The sequence below is a fragment of the Ranitomeya imitator genome, chromosome 4 (assembly GCF_032444005.1).
Source record: "Ranitomeya imitator isolate aRanImi1 chromosome 4, aRanImi1.pri, whole genome shotgun sequence".
In the NCBI taxonomy this organism is placed as follows: domain Eukaryota; kingdom Metazoa; phylum Chordata; class Amphibia; order Anura; family Dendrobatidae; genus Ranitomeya; species Ranitomeya imitator.
In genome coordinates this window covers 712,183,633-712,205,684 of record NC_091285.1, presented here as the reverse complement: position 1 = coordinate 712,205,684, position 22,052 = coordinate 712,183,633, and the positions used below count along the sequence as shown (strand labels likewise).

General features: G+C 44.0%; 1 protein-coding gene across 1 annotated transcript; it reads right to left on the bottom strand.

Moving 5' to 3' along the window:
* Positions 1-20,084: 20,084 nt before the first annotated feature.
* On the bottom strand, positions 20,085-21,014 carry LOC138674878 (olfactory receptor 10A3-like). The gene has a single exon (XM_069762700.1). It carries the CDS (start codon positions 21,012-21,014, stop codon positions 20,085-20,087), a length of 930 nt encoding a protein of 309 aa, XP_069618801.1.
* Between the last annotated feature and the right edge of the window lie 1,038 nt (positions 21,015-22,052).

Here is a 22,052-nt window from a genome sequence, read left to right as displayed (position 1 = left end):
AAAAAAGTAACACTATATGCAAGCATCCAATGAAGTGCAATGATAAGTATGCAAAAAAAAAAACACTGCAAAGGGCAAAAAGAGTCCTAGAAATAATACACTGCATACTACGGCATGAACGACGATATTTCCCTCATAAGCTTATAATGATTGAGCCAGGACTGATGCATCCACATAAAAGACCACACAGGGACAAAGGATAAGACACAGTAAAAATAAGACAGGATAAAACAAACCGCGTCATCTCAGATGTTTGCATCTGCCGCATGTTTCGCCGTAGCTTCATCAGGGGGTGTGATATTGTAGAACAGAATTTATGTATTAGAAACATTTACTATATTTAGGGACGTCATCTTCCCCCCATTCTACTTCCAAATATCTCTTTTAGTTTGTCCGGTAACACTTCATCAATTGCTGCATTTTGGAGCCATTATTTTAGATATTTAGAATCATTGGATTAATGTAAATATAAGCACTCATTTCATTCTAATACGTGTCTATGCATGTTTTTATGTGATAATAATAAAGTTATGCCATTGAATTATTCGTGGTCAGTGTAGTCTCTCTTCATAGATTTTATTAGTGCATATTTGACTACAACCAGTGTGCTTGGTTTAACCTTGGCTCAATGGCATTGGCCAAATTCTGTAGGTTTTTATTATATAGTTACAGATAAAACTTCTTGACATTTGAAATCATGTCCGGAATGGAAAACTGAGGGCAAATTTTGTTTCGGCAAGCTTTATACTAAAATTCTTGTTCGGAAAAACTGTTTGGAATTCACTTTACTCACATGGCGCCATTAATCTGTGCAGGCATTACCACACATGTCGCCATTGGAGTGTGGGAGGAAACCAGATAAACTGGAGGAAACCCATAAATATTATATAACGCTAACCACTGAGCCGCCGTGCTTCCCTATACAGTGGGGCAAAAAAGTATTTAGTCAGTCAGCAATAGTGCAAGTTCCACCACTTAAAAAGATGAGAGGCGTCTGTAATTTACATCATAGGTAGACCTCAACTATGGGAGACAAATTGAGAAAAAAAATCCAGAAAATCACATTGTCTGTTTTTTTAACATTTTATTTGCATATTATGGTGGAAAATAAGTATTTGGTCAGAAACAAAATTTTATCTCAATACTTTGTAATATATCCTTTGTTGGCAATGACAGAGGTCAAACGTTTTTTGTAAGTCTTCACAAGGTTGCCACACACTGTTGTTGGTATGTTGGCCCATTCCTCCATGCAGATCTCCTCTAGAGCAGTGATGTTTTTGGCTTTTCGCTTGGCAACACGGACTTTCAACTCCCTCCAAAGGTTTCCTATAGGGTTGAGATCTGGAAACTGGCTAGGCCACTCCAGGACCTTGAAATGCTTCTTACGAAGCCACTCCTTCGTTGCCCTGGTGGTGTGCTTTGGATCATTGTCATGTTGAAAGACCCAGCCACGTTTCATCTTCAATGCCCTTGCTGATGGAAGGAGGTTTGCACTCAAAATCTCACGATACATGGCCCCATTCATTCTTTCATGTACCCGGATCAGTCGTCCTGGCCCCTTTGCAGAGAAACAGCCCCAGAGCATGATGTTTCCACCACCATGCCTTACAGTAGGTATGGTGTTTGATGGATGCAACTCAGTATTCATTTTCCTCCAAACACGACAAGTTGTGTTTCTTCCAAACAGTTCCAGTTTGGTTTCATCAGACCATAGGACATTCTCCCAAAACTTATCTGGATCATCCAAATGCTCTCTAGCAAACTTCAGATGGGCCCAGACATGTACTGGCTTAAGCAGTGGGACACGTCTGGCACTGCAGGATCTGAGTCCATGGTGGCGTAGTGTGTTACTTATGGTAGGCCTTGTTACATTGGTCCCAGCTCTCTGCAGTTCATTCACTAGGTCCCCCCGCGTGGTTCTGGGATTTTTGCTCACCGTTCTTGTGATCATTCTGACCCCACGGGGTGGGATTTTGCGTGGAGCCCCAGATCGAGGGAGATTATCAGTGGTCTTGTATGTCTTCCATTTTCTAATTATTGCTCCCACTGTTGATTTCTTCACTCCAAGCTGGTTGGCTATTGCAGATTCAGTCTTCCCAGCCTGGTGCAGGGCTACAATTTTGTTTCTGGTGTCCTTTGACAGCTCTTTGGTCTTCACCATAGTGGAGTTTGGAGTCAGACTGTTTGAGGGTGTGCACAGGTGTCTTTTTATACTGATAACAAGTTTAAACAGGTGCCATTACTACAGGTAATGAGTGGAGGAAAGAGGAGACTCTTAAAGAAGAAGTTACAGGTCTGTGAGAGCCAGAAATCTTGATTGTTTGTTTCTGACCAAATACTTATTTTCCACCATAATATGCAAATAAAATGTTAAAAAAACAGACAATGTGATTTTCTGGATTTTTGTTTCTCAGTTTGTCTCCCATAGTTGAGGTCTACCTATGATGTAAATTACAGACGCCTCTCATCTTTTTAAGTGGTGGAACTTGCACTATTGCTGACTGACTAAATACTTTTTTGCCCCACTGTATATGATATAGTGCTAATTCTCCCTCAAGTGCATTTATTGCTGCACCGGGAGGCAACATCAAGACCAAGAATTATGTGATAAGAAGGAAGATAAATGTTAGATCATAAATAGATTTTATGTTTTGGATAAAAAAAAATTGTTTAAAAAACAGCGCAATGTATTATTTATTATTATTATTATTATTATTAAGAGCCCCCTCACATTCCCATCCCCCGCTACACCATCTGCCCACGCCAGAATAGAATACCTTGTTGTTTATTGAGAAATCTGCCTCCAATGTGTAGTCATACATTTTATTATTATTATTATTATTATTAATGTAATGGAGGTTTTGTGAGTTTTTTCTGTTTGTACTCACCTTTGAAATGAGCTTTGTCCCTTTTCAGTTGTTTGTTATTTTCTTTTTGTTCTAAAATTTGCTAAAAACCAAAAAACGTTCATTTACAAAAAAAAATAAAAAAAATAAAATGATTTCAAATTGCTGCAAAATCAAAACGAGCCAACGGGCCACAATGACGGCATCTACGCACTGCCACGGACTGGAGCTCTGCCGATCTGCTGTATATGTAGACTCAGAAGACTCTGTCCCATACCCAAGATGATGCACCAATGCCCAGGGGAGGAAAGTCTGGGGAATAAGGAGAAATAAAAAAAATGATATTAGGAAAACAAGAGAGAGAGAGAGATGTCAGAAATTAACTATATAGTCTGTATGCAGGAGAGTAGAAGAAGTTATGCTACTTTCCCACTTGCGTCGGTACGGGGCCGTCGCAAACCATCGGCCTGACGTACCGACGGACAGTGTGTTAAATGTAGCACAACGTGGCTGCGGATGCAGTTTTACAACACATCCGCTGCCCATTGCGATAAGCGGGGAGGAGGGAGCGGCGTTGTGGCCGCGCATGCGTGGTCAAAAATGACGGGCACGACGCTCAAAAAACGTTACATTGGACGTTTTTTGTGCGTCTCATCCGCCAAAAACACGATGCGTCCGTTGCATGACGGATGCGACTTGTGGCCATACGTCGCAATGCGTCGGCAATACAAGTCTATGGAGAAAAAACGCATCCTGCGGGCACATTTGCAGGATGCGTTTTTTTCACCAAAATGACGCATTGCTACGTACGCCAAACGACGTAAGTGTCAAGTAGCCGTAGTGATGGGTCAGTAAGCACTGTCAGCAGCGAGACTATGTTGGATCTAAGGTTTTGAAAAGCAAAACAACAGTTCCAGAGTCTATTACCAGTTGACTAAACTAAGGTGCGGAGTCTCCAGCATCTGCTGCTCTTCACTGTTGCATAGTTACATAGTTATTAAGGTTGAAGGAAGACTATATGTCCATCTAGTTCACCCCATAGCCTAACCTAACTTGCCCTAACATGTTGATTCAGAGGAAGGCAAAAAAAAACCATGTGGCAAAAAGTAATCTCCACCTTGGGGAAAAAAATTCCTTCCCGACTCCACATACGGCAATCAGACTAGTTCCCTGGATCAACGCCCTATCAAGGAATCTAGTGTATATACCCTGTAACATTATACTTTTCCAGAAAGGCATCCAGTCCCCTCTTAAATTTAAGTAATGAATCACTCATTACAACATCATACGGCAGAGAGTTCCATAGTCTCACTGCTCTTACAGTAAAGAATCCGCGTCTGTTATTATGCCTAAACCTTCTTTCCTCCAGACGCAGAGGATGCCCCCTTGTTCCGGTTTCAGGTCTATGATTAAAAAGCTCATCAGAAAGGTCTTTGTACTGCCCCCTCATATATTTATACATTAACATAAGATCACCCCTTAGTCTTCGTTTTTCCAAACTAAATAGCCCCAAGTGTAATAACCTATCTTGGTATTGCAGACCCCCCAGTCCTCTAATAACCTTGGTCGCTCTTCTCTGCACCCGCTCCAGTTCAGCTATGTCTTTCTTATACACCGGAGACCAGAACTGTGCACAGTATTCTAAGTGTGGTCGCACTAGTGACTTGTATAGAGGTAAAATTATGTTCTCCTCATGAGCATCTATGCCTCTTTTATTGCATCCCATTATTTTATTTGCCTTTGTAGCAGCTGCCTGACACTGGCCACTGAATAGGAGTTTGTCATCCACCCATACACCCAGGTCTTTTTCATTGACGGTTTTGCCCAGAGTTTTAGAATTAAGCACATAATTATACATCTTATTACTTATTACTCGATGGCCATGTCGTCTTTAGCTCCTAGCCTAACTTTCCTAGGGACAATTACAGACCACACTAGGACGAGCTCAGGAAAAAAAATGAAAATGCTTCATGTCAGACTTCATCTTTGTCATCAATTCAGCCACCTTGTACGAGCACAGGTCATTTTCCCCTGCATGTAATACCATAATTACTCATGTTTCTGACATATCCTTTTTAGTGAGCTGCAAAAGAAAATCAATAGTAACATCCAGTCTGGATTGGTAACTATTTCCCACCGGTCTGCCTCCTATCAAGACGCATCGCTCCTCCCATGCCTTACCATATGCTTGCCAGGTCAATGGCACAACGGTGCAACAAACTCATGGCATCAGTAGTTCGTTACTACGTCCCAGAGGGAAGGGGGGCAAGGAGATCCTGATGGGTGGGCATTGGGGAAGAGATCTCTGAAAGCCCGCCGATCAAAATGTGATACATTGTTAGTAAGGGCGTTATTAGCTTCCAGCATTTTGCGTGTCCAGGGCCATGTATTGTAGCTCAAACATAGCAGTGCTAACCAGCGGAGAAGGCTCACTACAGAAAGAGAAATATTTAGAATTGAGAGTCCTCAGTGGTTGATCAACCACTGAGGACTCTCAATTCTAAATATTTTTCTATCTACTGGCTAACACGGTACCAAGATATTTATCTTTCCTGTACAGAAAGAGAAGAAGAAGACATGTGGTTTATGCAATGCGTAACATTGACGTCATCTGTAAGGAAACAAGCTTTCATATTTGATAGGTGCAAACCCCAAAGTTCTACTGCCGCCACTATTGGAAAAAGATTCAGAAGGGCCTGGTTTTGACACAGGCTTTATCCGTTATGTTGGCCACATGCCACCAGTGTGTGCCGAAAACCGCTACAAAACCCCCCACATTCATCAGCTCTTGAAAATAATCTTAATTCCAGATTCAAAATTTCTGTTGACATAAAGCACTTGTGACCATTAAATGAAACCAAGAACGTCTTCCAAACTTCTAAAACAGTATGTCAGGACCTGTTGGTCCTTATTCTGTGGTCAGGTTGTGATGAACCTTTGGTTGGTAATGACAACTGCTGAGAAAAAACTCTGCTACTGGCATAACCCTGCAAGCAAAACCCAGTAAACATAGCAAAGACTGCGTCTGCAAGGGGGTTACCTTCCACACGGAGCAGAAACCCTCCACCAGATGAAGAGTTTTTCCATTTTAACAGCAGGCAGACGGAAAACCATTGCTATGGTATCAATTTCAATTCCTAGGAAAGGGAGTGTGCCGAAACGTCAAGTGATAATTTTAAAATCATCAAGTAAAATTTGACATAAATCTGTATTCATAGTCATCCAAATAATGAGTGGCGGCATAACTGCCTGTTTCGGACCTTACCACCCAATTTTAAAACGAAATGAGCAGTTCAAAGTAGTAACATGAACTAGAATAACCCATTGGAAGGCACGTATCGTAGAAGTAATCATCGTCCACTTGGCATGAAAGTACGTGGCAGCAATCAGGATGAACCAGTAATAAGCAAAAAGCAGGCTCAATGTCTGATTTTGCTAGCCATGCTCCAGCTCCTGCATCCCGTACCAGAGCAACTGCTGTGGATGTGTAGGACATTGAGGACGGTCTTGAAAAGGCCATTCTACCTAGCGCAACGTCTTTATCAATCTCTTTACAGAGAGTACCTGGGTGTTTAATTTAAATGGAATAAAGAAACAGTACGTGAAGCTGGAATGTATGTGGCCCACCGCGTCTTTGTTAGGATACCGATCCGACCACGGGCCTTTCGTGACATCGCTCACCGGGGTCATTATGTCCTGGTTGAGGGGGATCGGTTGGTAGTTTTCCTGTGGGACGGGCACACCATGCAGCGGGATGGGATCCCACACATACGGAAAATATGTGCTTTTATTTACAGAGTCCACAAAAGCAACAGTGCCCATCGTTGCACAACAAACAGGCCCCAGGTATGCATATAACCACTGAATTTTGGCCTATTACAGTTTGACCAGTAGCCACTGCTGAAAAGGGGAAGTGCTTTTGAGACAATATAAGACGCAGCCAGAAATCGGTTGCTCTTACCACCCAGCCAATCTCTGGTTGTAGGACCAGTCGCCTCTGGAACTCCTCGTCATATCGCCACCAGGTGGTGTCGTCGTGGGCTTTATATGAGTTATATCATATCTTGGTATATGAATAGTTCTGAGGAGCGTTTCGGGTGCTTCTGGCCCATAATACAATGTAAAACTGTAAAAGCTTGCAACCAATTGTTTATTGTGTTTGCCACCTTTTGCCTGTGTCTATTAAATAGCCTCCCGACTGATCTCCTTTACTTGTCAACAGTAAGTTGATCCACGGAAATTAGAGACCAGATATAAATATAATCATTATTCTACATTTTTTTCTGGTGTCCTCATCTAAGTGAGAACCAAGTGGGCCAATTCCACAGAGAAATGCATCTACATTAGTGATGGGCGAGCACTAAAATGCTTGGGTGCCCGTTGCTTGGGTTGAGCAAGTTGGAATACTCGGGTACTCTATACCCGAGAAACGAGCCCAATGTAAGTCTATGGGAAACCCGAGTATTTTTGCCGCAATCCCCCTGGGGGTCCTTTTAAGGTCTAAAAACATCTGAAAATGATGGAAACACTGCTCAAATGACACAGGAACATCATGGGGATCGCCCCTGGAAGCATTCCTGACTCCTAGGTCACAGATGTACGTAATGTTGTCAGAGTTTCACGGCATTTTTACAGGTGCACCAAAAAAACATACAGAAATGAAACCAAAATGGATTTTGCTGGGAAATATGTTAAGGTTCATCCTTTCCAGGGTTATGACTTGTATGTAAGGCAAAATAATTAACCCCAGACAAAAACGTTCCTCCACCACTTGGGCTATGTTCACATACAGTGTTTTTGATGCGTTTTTCAACTTTAATATTGCTTTAAACCAACACAAATGCATTCACTGGGAAATGTCATTGTAACATGTAACCCCCCTAGCTGGCCATGTGGTGGGTGACACATAAGCAGACCCATCTTGTTTCATTTATGAAGGAGGAACTCTTAAAGTCACAGAGCCTATTTTTAGAGGGGCATCAGGTGGCATAAATATTCTTAAGCGGCCATTATTATACAGTGGATCTCCTATACTGTTATTGCCTATGCAGTGGGTGGCTTGACTGCCAAGAATTACGACGCACCCCAATACCCCTTCCGCGAGAGGTACAGGAGGGCTTCCTAAAAAAATGTTGCATTAAATGCAAGGACTGCCAGCTGTCAAGTAGTCATATTCACCCAAAGAATCCTTTGAACCCAGGTACTGGATGGCCACAGGAAAACCCACTTCACAGTCTTCAGTAGGTCCTGTCATACTGTTTCCTTATGTATTGAATGCAAGGGCCGCCTTGGCCCAAATTTGCATGCACCTCAATACCCCATGGAAGAAACATGGAGGAGGGCCTCATAAAAAAACTGTCCCATTACAAAGGAGAGGGTCTTCTAGACTCGTAATGCCCATACACTAAGTGTATGGGCTGACAAACATTGCCCCATGGGGGGTTAATTTTTGAAAAATATTTCATGGGGATCATAGACACCCTTGCCAAAAAATTGACTGTCTGTAGCAGTATGGAACACGTTAACCCTGGTGATTTAGTGATGGTGGATGATAAGACGTGAAGGAAATCCATATTAAAAACTAGTCCCAATTTAAAGGAGTGGGTCTCCTAGATTTGTAATGCCCATACACTAAGTGCATGAGCTGACAATCATTTCCCCTTGGGGGAGTAAAAATTGTTTTTATTTCAAATTAGTAACGGGCATCATAAAAACACCCTTGCACAAAAATGTAGTGACTTTTGCATCATGGAATACGTACACCATGGTGTTCTAGTGGTTGTTGATGATGAGCATGAGGATAAGGAGGAGGACAACACCAAATAGACCAAACCAGGAAGCGTGAAGAGGTGCATGAGAATACACCTCCACAAAAAGGACAATGTACTTGAGGTTATGTTTAGCTGTTTTCATTCGCTGGTGTAAAGAATTCTTGCCCCATCCAGCCCATGTTCATTTTTATAAGAGTCAGCCTGTCAGCATTTTCAGTTGACAAGGCGGATGCGCATATAAGTTATAATTCCACCTGCGGCACTAAAAACCCGCTCTGACAGAACGCTAGCAGCAGGACAGGCCAGGATCTCCAAGGCGTTGAGAGCCAGTTCATGCCATGTGTCCAGGTTGGATACCCAATAATTAAAAGACACAGAGGAATCCCGGAGGACGTTTGTACGATCTGCAAGATACTCCCTCAGCATCTTCCCAAAAATGCACTTCTTGTGACAGCACCCCTTGCCTCTGTGCCGGAACGATGGGAGGGTCTGAGAAAACTGTCCCAGAACTTTGCCATTGTTCTCCAGCCTGACCTGGATTGTACTTCTGTCTCTCTCACTTGTACTCCTTGGTTTCACAACAAACTCTGATGTCTGCTGCCAGCGTTCTCAGATGGAAAATTTTTTTAGTAATTCCGCTACATGGGCCCTGTGTTACTGCACTATTTTAATACACCTGTCTGCCTCTGGAAGAAAAGATTGATAGTTCTCCTTGTAGTGCGGATCTAGAAGTGTCACCAACCAGTAATGAGTGTCACTGAAAAATGTATTAATGCGAGGGTCACGGGAAACACAGTGCAACATAAAGTCAGCCATGCATGCCAGACTGCTAACAGGCAAGATTTCTGTGTCCTCACCAACAGAACGACTGACCATGCTGTCCTCCTCCTCCTCCCTGTCCTCAGGCCATCCACACTGAACAGACGGTATGACAGCTGTGCTGTGTACCTTCTATAGCGCATGAAAGAAGCTCCTGTTCTTCCTCCTTCTTCTCTTCCTCATTGTCTACCAATCCACGTTGAGATGACATGAGGCTGGTCTGAGTGTAATCAACCTGTATGGTTCCTTGCTCCATGTCCTAATGCTCCACCTGCAATTTATCCTCTTTAATTGTGAGTAGAGAGGTTTACAAAATGCAGAGAAGTGGGATGGTGATGCTAATTATGGCGTCATGGCCACTAACTATCTTGGTGCAGTCCTCAAAGTTTTGGAGGATGGTACATATGTCGGACATCCGTGTCCACTCCTGAGGTCTTATGTGTGGAGTCTGAACTGAATACCGACTGCCTTGTTGATGTTGGTAGTCAGCAACTGCCCTTTTCTGCTCACAAATCCTTTCCAACATACAGTATGCAGTGTAGAGTTCCGGAAGCTGCAAACGCTGCTGAAGCACGGCAAGGGCAGCTGAAGCTGTAGCTGACTTTCTAAAATGGGCAGACAGATGGCGTACTTTCACTAGCAGATCTGGCAGCTCCGGGTAGCTTTTGGGAAAATGTTGAATGACGACGTTAAGCACACGGGCCAGGCAAGCTCACCTTGCCTCAGAGCCATCACCAGGTTCCGGCCATTGTCACACACGACCATGCCTGGCTGTAGGTTCAGCGGTGTCAGCCAAAAATCTGACTACTCTTTCAGCGTTGTCCACAACTCTTCAGCATTGTGCGTTTGTCACCTAAGCATATTAGCTTCAGCACAGCCTGTTGCAGCTTGGCTGAGGCAGTGCTGCAGTGCTTTCAGCTTCTGACTGATGTGCTTATGTGGAGGCTAAAGAGGAGAAGTAGGAGGGGGTGCAGGAGCTGTAGACTGTGGGGGTAAACCTGATTGACGTAGGGCCCACAATCCTCGGCATCAGAAGGATGCATTCCATTCCAAGGCCTGACTGGGTCCCAGCTTCCACTATGTTAACCCAGTGTGCTGTCAGTCAGATGTACAGTCCCTGCGCACAAGCACTTGTTCATGTGTCCATGGTAAGGTGGACTTTCCCTGTAACAGCATTGTTGAGGGCACAGATAATGTTGTGGGACACATGCTGGTGTAATGCTGGTGCAGCACAAGGGGAGAAATAGTGGTAACTGGGGACCATTTACCTTGGGACGGCCACTGCCATCAGGTTGCAGAAAGCTTCCTAAAAGGCAGCATTTCTAGGGCAAGCAGAAGAAAAATATTAGAATTTAGGACTGTGGCCAGTGGGGTGTTTTGTTGGGGTATTTTCACTTGCGTTCTAAAGACTCAGTTATAGACAATTGAAGGCTGTGCTGGGACAAGGCGTGGACGGGCTTGATGATGGTGCTGCAACAGTTGCAGGTCTAGTGGCATCTTCACATGCACAGTGTACTGGGGATTGGCTTCTCTGCAAAACAGTGGAAGAAGCAGTGGTGTGACCTGCAGGCAGTGGTCCTGGAGCCTGGGGTTTGGCCCACAAAGTCGGGTGCTTTGCTGCCATGTGCCTGATCATGCTGGTGGTGGTCAGGCTGCTTGTTTTGCTACCCCTGCTGATGCGGGCATGGCAGGTGCTGCAAATGGCCTGTGTGGGTTATCAGCAGAGTGTTAAAAAAATAACCAGACTTGGGAAGATTTAACAGTTGGAATTAATATTATTATTATTTATATATATAATTGTCTAAGGGTTTTTCCGTCTGTCTGTCTGTCTGTCTGTCCTGGAAATCCCGCGTCCTCGACCAATCAGCGATGGGCACAGTATTGACGTAGAAATCCCGCGTCTCTGATTGGTCGAGGCCGCCAGGCCTCGACCAATCAGCGACGGGCACAGCGACGATGATGTCATAAAGGACGTAGACATCCCGCGTCTGATTGGTCGAGGCCGCCAGGCCTCGACCAATCAGCGACGGGCACAGTATCGACGTAGATGTCATAATGGTTGCCATGGCGACGATGATGTCATAAAGGTTGCCTCGACCAATCAGCGACGGGCACAGTCTGCCGCGAATTCGCCTCGACCAATCAGCGACGGGCACAGTATCGACGTAGATGTCATAATGGTTGCCATGGCGACGATGATGTCATAAAGGTTGCCTCGACCAATCAGCGACGGGCACAGTCTGCCACGAATTCTGGAATCATCATTATCCATATACTACGGGGACATGCATATTCTAGAATACCCGATGCGCTAGAATCGGGCCACAATCTAGTTTATTTATATAGCACCATTAATTCCATGGTGCTGTACATGAGAAGGGGTTACATCAAAATACAAATATCACTTACAGTAAACAAAACTAACAATGACAGACTGACACAGAGGGCAAGGACCCTGCTCTTGTGGGCTTACATTCTACAGGATTATGGGGAAGGAGACAGTAGGTCGAGGGTTGCAGTAGCTCCAATGTTGTTGAGGTGGCCATGTGATCTTTACAGGCTGTAAGCTTTCTTGAAGAGATGGGTTTTCAGGTTTCTTTTGAAGGATCCAAAAGTAGTGGATAACCGGATGTGTTGGGGCACTGAATTCCACAGGACGGGTGATATTCAAGAGAAGTCTTGGAGGCGATTGGGTGAGGAGCAAATAAGCATAGAGGAGAGGAGGAGGTCTTGGGAGGACCGGAGATTACGTGAGGGAAGATATTGAGAGATTAGTGTGGATTAGTGTGGAAATATACAGAGGAGAAAGATTATGGATGGCTTTGTAGGTCAGTGTTAGTAATTTAAACTGGATACGCTGGGAAATTGGGAGCCAGTGAAGGGATTTGCAAAGAGGGGAAGCAGGAGTGTAGCGAAGAGAGAGATTAATTAGTCGGGCAGCAGAGTTAAGGATTGGCTGGAGGGGTGCGAGAGTGTTAGAAGGTAGGCCACAGAGGAGTTTGTTACAGTAGTCCAGGCAGGAGATGATTAGGGTATGCATGAGCATTTTGGTAGAGTGTGGGTTAAGGAAAGGACAGATTCTGGAAATATTTTTGAGCTGGAGGCGACAGGAGGTGGTGAGAGCTTGGATGTGCTGTTTGAAGGACAGGGCAGAGTCAAGGGTTACTCCGAGGATTTTGGTGACAGGAGAAAGTGTGATTTCATTTATTTTGATAGATAGATCAGGTAGGGAAGATATGCGAGATGGAGGAAAGATAATGAGTTCAGATTTGTCCACATTGAGCTTGAGGAAGGGAGAGGAGAAGAAGGAGGATATGGCCAATAGACACTCTGGAATTCTAGAGAGCAGAGAGGTGACATCTGGGCCAGAGATGTAGATCTGAGTGTCATCGGCATATAGATGGTACTGGAAGCCATAGGACCTTATGAGTTGTCCCAGGCCAAGTGTATAGATTGAGAAGAGTAAGGGTCCTAGGACAGAGCCTTGGGGGACTCCAACAGAGAAGGGGCGAGATGATGAGGTAGTATGGGAGTAGGAAACGCTAAATGTGCGGTTGGAAAGGTATGAGGAGATCCAAGATAGGGCAAGTTCTTTGACCCCAAAGGAAGAGAGGATCTGTAGTAGGAGGCAGTGGTCAACTGTGTCGAAGGCAGAGGACAGGTGTAGGAGGAGGAGTATAGAGAATTGTCTGTTAGCTTTTGCTGTAAGTCATTAGTAATTTTGGTCAGGGCTGTCTCAGTGGAATGGTGGGGACGGAAGCCAGATTGTAGGTTGTCGAAGAGAGAGTTAGATGCAAATTGAGAGGAAAGTTCAGCATGGACTGTAGTGAATTCTGTTATCGAACTCCCTCCTGTGGTCATGAATGGTACTTCGGCGAGTTCTGTCCATGGACTCTCTCTGGTGGCTGTGAGTGGAGCTGCTGCTTCTGAGGTTCCTTCCACAGGTGACTTAGTTTATTCTTTGGCTGGCTGCTCTATTTAACTCCACTCAGATCGTTACTCCATGCCAGCTGTCAGTGTTCTTGTACTGGTTCAGTTCGCTCTTGGATCTTTCTGGTGACCTGTCTACTCCAGCAGAAGCTAAGTCCCTGCTAGTTAATTATTTGTTCATTGTTTTCTTGTCCAGCTTGCTATCATGATTTTGCCTTGCTAGCTGGAAGCTCTGGGATGCAGAGTGGCACCTCCGCACCGTGAGTCGGTGCGGAGGTCTTTTTGCACACTCTGCGTGGTCTTTGTAGTTTTTTGTGCTGACCGCAAAGATACCTTTTCTATCCTCAGTCTGTTTAGTAAGTCTGGCCTCCCTTTGCTGAAACTTGTTTCATTCCTGTGTTTGTGACTTTCATCTTAACTCACAGTCAATATATGTGGGGGGCTGCCTTTTCCTTTGGGGAATTTCTCTGAGGCAAGGTAGGCTTTATTTTCTATCTCTAGGGCTAGTTAGCTCTTAGGCTGTGAAGAGGCGTCTAGGTAGAGTTAGGTACGCTCCACGGCTATTTCTAGTGTGTGTGATAGGATTAGGGGTTGCGGTCAGCAGAGCTCCCATTTCCCAGAGCTTGTTCAGTGTTAGTTTAACCATCAGGTCGTTCCGGGTGCTCCTAACCACCAGGTCCATAACAATGGACGTGCTGCTCAAGGAGTTTGGAAGCAAATGGGAGCAAAGATATGGGGCGATAGCTGGACATACCGCTTGGGTCAAGGAATGACTTTTTGAGGATAGGTGTGATTGTGGCATGTTTGAAGGCAGAGGGGAAGGTACCAGAAGTTAGTGAAAGATTGAAGAGATGGGTTAGGGAGGGGATTAGTGTGGTGGTGAGGTTGGGGAGGAGGTGGGATGGGATGGGGTCAAGTGCACAAGTAGTGAGGTGTGATTTGGAGAGAAGATGAGCAAGCTCCCCTTAAGAGATTTTGGAGAGTGAAGTTATGGGGTTTGGGCATACAAAGGGGTTGTGGCGGTTGGCCAACAAAGACTTGCCTTGTTTGGTCTATCTTATTTTTGAAGTCCGTGGCAAAGTCCTCAGCAATGATTAGGGAACTCGGAGGGGGCAGTGGTTGGCGGAGGAGGGAGTTAAAAGTGTTGAACAACTGATTGGGGTTGTGGGATAAGGAAGATATGATGGTTGTGAAGTAGGCCGAGGTGAGAGCTGATTTGAATGCCAGTGTTGCTTGTTTGAGTGCAGTGAAATCATCTTGTGAATGCATTTTCTTCCAATGCCGTTCTGAAATTCTGGATACTTGCCGAAGCTTTTTAGTGATGTTATTGTGCCAGGCTTGTCTATTGGTTCGTTGCACTCTGCTATGCATGACAGGGGCGACTGTGTCAATAGCTGATGCAAGAGTGGCATTGTAGAAAGCAGTGGCAGTGTCTGTGTCACGGAGTGAGGATATAGAGGACAGTGGTAGGATAGAGTCAGAAAGTGTGTGGGTGTCTAGGTGTGCGAGGTTCTTGCGTGGGTGTGCATGGTGCTGGACATGGGTGACAGGTGAGGAGGACAGGGATGAGAAAGTGAGTAGATGGTGGTCAGAAAGAGGGAGAGGGGAGGTTGTGAAGTTAGATAGGGAGCATAAACGGGTGAAGACCAGGACTAATGTGTGTCCATCTGTGTGGGTGGCTGAGGAGGACCACTGAGTAAGTCCAAAGGATGAAGTAAGGGACAGGAGTTTGGAGGCTGCTGACTGGTGGGTGTCAATGGGGATGTTGAAGTCACCCATGATGATGGTGGGAATGTCAGCAGACAGAAAGTGAAGGAGTCAGGTTGAGAATTGGTCAATAAAGGCAGTGGTTGGGCCCGGAGGTCGGTATATGATGGCCATTTGGAGGTTGTAGGGGGAGTAGATGCGGACAGAGTGGACTTCAAAAGAGGGGAGGATAAGGGAGGGTAGAGGTGGGATTGGGTTAAAGGTACAGTTGGAAGAAAGGAGAAGGCTCACTCCTCCACCATGTTTGTTGCCAGGGCGAGGAGTGTGGGTGAAGTGGAGGCCACCGTAACATAGTGCAGCAGGGGAGGCTTTGTCAGAGGGTGTCAGCCATATTTCGGTGATGTGCAGAAAGAAAAAATTACGAGAGGTAAAGAGGTCGTGAATCCCATGGAGTTTATTGAAGATGGAGAGGGCATTCCATAGCGATCTAGAGAGAGGGTGTAGGGGGGTGGGCGTCATGGGCACGCAGTGAGGAGAAGCAGAGAGAGACAGAGCAGGTGGGAGAAGGAGAATGGCAACTTCCCTCATGTTCTTGTTACGGCGAATGGAGGCATGTCTTCTGTCTGTGGCCACCACAATGCTTCTTCCTGCCTGTTGGGGTGATATGCCTTCTTCCCCATGTGTGCTACTGCCCTCGCCCTGCATGTCCTCCTGCCAGGTTGGGTCAGTCCCATAGTCATCCACCACCTCGTCTTCCACATCCGCACCCTGCTCCTCCTCCTGACTTTCTGACAATTGTGTCTCATCATCGTCCACCTCTTCTGACACTTTCCCACCATTGCCTTCATGTGCCCAGGACTGGTCAAAGCTTTGAGCATCTCTACATGCGATCTCATCTGTCCTCACTTCAAGTTAACCGGCCGATAGTACTGAATACTGAAATAGAAAACTGAACAGCTCTTCAGAGGGTCCAAGTGTGGGATCAGTAGATTCAGGGCACTCGGCATGGTGGGAGGAAGGAGGATCAGGGTGAGGAATATCCGAGCCAAACTCATGGCTACTCAGACTTGACCGTGTGGAAGACATCCTGGTGGTGGTTGTGGCTAAGTGACTGGAAGCATTATCCGCTAGCCAACCAACAACCATTTCACACTGCTCTGGCTTCAATAGTGGTGTGCTATGGTTGCCTAGGAACTGGGACAGGAAGGTCGAGTGAGAAGATATGGGTCTTTGGTGATGCCCACTTTCCCCTTGGCCACGGCTTCGTCCTCTGCATGCACCATCATCATCACGTCCACTTTCCTGTCCCTTGCCCCTTGCCTTGCCCATTTTAAATGGACTACTGCACTATTTCAAATCCTCAATACAAATATATTTGTTATATAATTAAATAGATCAGAGCAACAATTTATCCAGAATAAACCATGACAGTAACTCTCAGCAGCATATATCATTGGAAAAATGAAGTCAAAAGAGCTGTCTTTTTAGTATAAAAATGTAACATTTATTCAATAACAGAAAAGAATCAAAGTATTAAAATCACCATATACAAAATTGTAAAAAGCACACAGTCATTTAGAGGTCACTACAAAAGCGAAGGATACAGGTAACACCTCCACAATTCCACACTAGTAGCAAACAATCCAACCCGAGGTATCAGGTTCATAAAGTATATAGTCCGTAACATAACAAGCACTATATGTCCCACCAAACGTCTAGTAGTATACACATGTATAGGACTGATCCTCACCCATCATGGTCGTAGTGTGGAAGTGGAATGCCAGCCCCCACGGTGTTTCGCGTAGGCTTCTTCGGGGGGGCCATCCGAAGATGCCTACGCGAAATGCGCGTAGGGGCTGGCATTCCACTTCCACACTCCATGTTACATTTTTATACTAAAAAGACAGCTCTTTTAAATATATTTATTAGTAGCAAAATAATATCTGATCAGTATGCCTGCAAATCTACGATTTTTCCAACCCAAACACCAGGCAGGCCTCAGCCTGATAGAACAGACTGTGTTCAATTCTTGGGGGCTTTTTTGTGAAGTAAATTTATGCTAAATAGTGCTGTATAGAAGTGTAGTATGAGACAGCAAAAAAAAGGTGCACCGGCCTAAATTGAGCAAACTTGGAGCACGCAGTTATATGAGGGCTTTCACGGAAATTCCATACTGGCAAATATGTGGCCTTTTTTTTATATGCTAAATAGTGCTGTGTAGAATTACAGTATCAGACAGCAACAAAAGAGGTACACCGGCCTACAATACGAGCGAGTAACGAGCAGTGGCGAGCACGTTCGCTCATCACTATTCTTCACATTTCAAAAAATTATTGTCACACACCACTAATGTGACATCAATTTCCATAGATTAGAAACAGTATAATAGGCCTCTGGCACACCTTCCACCACAGGCAATCCCAAAAATCGAAATCCAAGTTGGAGTCTCCACATTTCAAAAAATTGTTTGTAATATCAGCAGCATTAGCAACAGCATGAAAAGAAGCAACGACAAAGGTGTCACAGACTGCAATAACGCGAGATCGATTCATGACACTAAAAACAACACCATCATCTAGTCGGCAACTGAGGTGCAAAAGTCATTTGAGATCCATGACTTGCTCATTTCGATGAAAGTTAGGTGATTTACACTTTCAGCGGAAAGCACCAGCAGCACTGGAGAAGCCAGACATGACAAAACCTCCATGTGTGACCGGCGAACTCAGGCCACTCTTTCATTTTTGGAGACTAAAATAAAAAAGGTCCAAATTCCACCAGATGATATGTACTTTGAGCTTGAGATACTCCTGCACCATCCTCTCCGGTCTTTCACAATGTGTCAGACGTGTACACTGTTCTGCTGGTTGGTGCATGGGCTGTTGAAAAAAAATGTGTGAAATGACTCAAAGAAATTGCTTATGCCAATTAAACTACTGCTCCTGCTAATGTTTTTGCAGAGACACAATGACATTTCTGAGGTTGGAAGTCTAGAATTGCGATGCGCACTGTGTGCCTCACTGCTGTCTTGGGGAAAACGGGATTCAATATTCCAGAATGTGTGCACCGCTTTAAAAGGGTGAAGCATCTGGCAAAATTTACTCTTATACCATGGATCTAACAGAGTTGCAACCTCATAGTCAGCATTATTTCTAACCTTAAGAATACGGGCATCATGTTGAAGGTAGAAAAGCAAGAAGGTGCTTATGTGTCAGACGCTTCCATGACGTACAAGTCCATGGTGTGTTGATGGCAGGGCAACACTCAAAATTGCTTTTTCCCTCCCCTCCTGCCAAACACAGACAACAGAGGAGGGATTAATATTTTGTTCATTTCCTGACTGTTGCGCACCCATCACCTCTTCTTTCCCGTCCTCCTCCATTGGTTCTTTGGTTCCTGCACCTTAATTTACAGTTTGCCTGGTGACACAAGGCCCCCTCGATCACTGTAATCCACCCATGGAACCTGCCTGTGTGAGATAGTCGGGAACTTAGAAATATTGTAATCCCTTCCGTATCCTCCTCTGCTTCCACCTCTACCTCTGGGACCACTTCCTCCTCCTGAAGACTATTCAAAGTGTTCTCCAGCATGTAGATGACCAGAATAGTGATGCTAATGATGGCATCATCAGTGCTAACCTTTTTAGTAGCCAATTTTGAAACTGTGCAGACGGAAGAACAGGTCCTTCATTTGTACCCACTCTGCAAGCGTGATTTTCAACACAAATATACTGCATTGGCCCAGGTTTTGCAAAAGCACATAATGAACTTAATACCAAAGCCACAAAAAGAGGACTAAAAATCCTTAAAAAATTCAAGAATACAGCAGTGCTTAGCTGCCAGGTCTCCGAACAAAAGCAGGATGAGAAAAACCCATGTAGTAAAGATGGCGGCAACACAGGTGCAAAATAATAAAACAACCACTCACAGCCTACCAATCCATAGAGGGGGTGACTGCTTAGTATAAGATTGCACAAAAGAGGCTTGTATAGGGTGCTGTTCACATACAGGTAATGCACAATATCTGGTTTATAGTTTATTAGTGATGCCCATACTATTCGATCAGGCGGGCTGCCTGCCTATGTAAATACATCTCATGTGAACAGACACCCCAGTTTACAAGACCAAAAGGGCTGGGCTTGGCTGCACCCTGAAAAATAAAGTGCATAAAAAGCATAAATATGTGAAGTATTGGTCGATATGATGATATGATATGATGATTGGTGATGATATGCAATCTCGCAACCTGAGTTGCCGCCACATATTTATATATGTTTTTTGCACTTGCCGTCCACTGGAGCACATGCTTTTTCTGACCCTCATCTACAAGGTGCACTGCTGTGAGGCTGCCAAAGAAAGGGAGTGGAGTAGCCCTTCCAGTATCAGATGTTATCAGTTGTCTTTGGATAGGACAAGATGGTGTTTGTTCAGTAGATCTTTCAGTAACATTACCACATACTCCAAGCATATTCCACCTTCCACCATGACCTCACTTTTCCCACTCACGTTGTACGTAACGTTACTCTTTTTTAACCAACTGCTTCACAACCTTAGGCCCAGGCCTGTCAGTCACCTGTCATTAAATGAACAATCAGTATTTAGTTTCAGAGATAGTCTGTCTCAATCACAATATTAGAACTTTTTATTTTGATTAGCAAATGGGGCCTCCTGGATGCAGCAAAAATATGAGCACAAAATTATTAGATTTTGAAATGTGGCATGCTTTCTGGAACACGGTATTAAAACAGACAATTTAGATTCTCAAATGTTGCCTCCTGGACGGAGCAAAAATAGGAGCGCAAAATTATGTTCAAGGACCCCAGTGTTAGCACAAATAATTTATATTTATTATAAATGTGGACTCCTGTCTAGACAAAAATATTACCAACACAAAACATTTTTTATGTAGAAATGCGGCCTTGTTTCAGGAACAAAAATTTAGCACAAATAATTTATATTTTTAAATGTGGCATCCTGCCTAGAACAACTGTTACAAACACCAAAAAATGCTGCGTTTATACTTTTCTTTTAAAAAGTGATGAAAGTGATTTCCGTATTTCTTGATTTCTCAGACTATAGATGACTGGATTTAGCAATGGGGTCACCACACTGTACAGCAAGGAAAGTGTCTTGTTGACTGTTATTGACTGCCGCCTGTTCGGGGTGACATATAAAATGATCATGGTACCGTAATAAGTGCACACTACAGTCAGATGGGAGCTGCAGGTAGAGAAAGCCTTTTGGCGCCCAATTTCAGAGGGTATCCTCATGATGGCCAGAAAAATATTGAAGTACGTTCCTACAATGTAGGTAAAGGTAAAGATAAAGACAGGAATAGATTGAGCAAAAACTTCAAATTCCACAATCGAGGTGTCGGAGCAAGATAGTTCAAGGATTGGAGCAAGATCACAGAAGAAGTGGTCAAGGGCATTGGAGTCACAGAAGTCAAAACTATAGATGAGACTTACGGCAATTATAGGTAGGACTAGACCATACAGCCAAGAGAAGATGACCAAGTACAGATGCTGCTTGAAATTCATGATGGAGGAATAGTGCAAAGGCTTGCAGATGGCCAAGTACCGATCATAGGACATTGAGGTGAGAAGAAGACATTCTGCCATCCCTGTGGCTCCAAACATGTAGAGTTGGGTCATACAGCCAGTAAATGAAATGGTGCTTCCTCCTTGTAGAAGGACCTGGAGCATTTTGGGCACAATATTTGTAGTAAAAAGGACTTCACAGATTGAAAGGTTCCTGAGGAATAGATACATAGGGGTTTTAAGACGATGACTGATCGATACAAGGATGACGACCAAAACATTTCCGACCACGGTCAATATGTAGACGATTAGGAACAGGGTGAAGAGGAAGGGAGTCAAACTCTGAAAATGATTGAAGCCAAGAAGAAAGAATTCTCTCCTACTCGTCCTATTGATCCCACTCATGACCTAGATACAAATATATAGTGTAATTACAAAGATAGGGGTTTTAAGACGATGACTGATCGATACCAGGATGACGACTAAAACATTTCCAACCACGGTCAATATGTAGACAATTAGGAACAGGGTGAAGAGGAAGGGAGTCAAACTCTGAAAATGATTGAAGCCAAGAAGAAAGAATTCTCTCCTACTCGTCCTACAGATTCCACTCATGACCTAGATACAAATATATATTGTAATTACAAAGATGACGACTCGGTGTGTTCCATAAGAATCAATTACCTAAAAAAAAAATCATGCTTCAGCTGACTTCATGCACATGGTCATTTATGGTTTTCTCCAACCTCCAAGATGCTACCAGATGCCAAATCATGGAGGTTGTCTATCATAAATGCATGGCTCTAAAGGATGAATGTCTCCGATATGCAGCACCACATTGAAACACTGATAAAACATCGATCACAGAGAAAACATTTTGAAACAGCAAGAGCCTAGTGATGAAAGAAACAGTTAAAGCTGAAACATTGGAACACAAATGGAATATACTGTCATTATGAAGCTAGAGTGAAAGAATACACAAACCATAAATAATTCAAAGACATAGCATTATTATCATATTCATATGAATACCGGAGCTGCCGCACCCCTTGACCTTCTGTCTCTTCCCCATTACCCCGTAGAATGTAAGTCCGCAGGGACAGGGTCCTCTCCCCCCGGTAACAGTCTGTCATCGTAAATTTGTTTACTGTAAACAATATCTATAACTCTGTATGTAACCCCTTCTCATGTACAGCACCATGGAATTAATGGTGCTAAATGAATAAACAATAATAATCATATAAAAGCTTTTAAACATGTACCTACCTGGAAACGATCTTATAAATATCACTAACCAAATGAGCGGATATGTTTGCATGAATCTAAAAATTCAACATATGTCTAGAAAATGTCTCCAAAATGCAGCAATTGATAAAGTGTTAGAGAACAAATAAAAAAAAAAGGTATATAATAGTAGAATAGGGGGAAGATGACTTCACTAAA

Bases quoted from the DNA above. Each gene is read 5' to 3' on its own strand.
- LOC138674878 (XM_069762700.1), bottom strand. From the start codon at position 21,014: ATGAGTGGGATCAATAGGACGAGTAGGAGAGAATTCTTTCTTCTTGGC.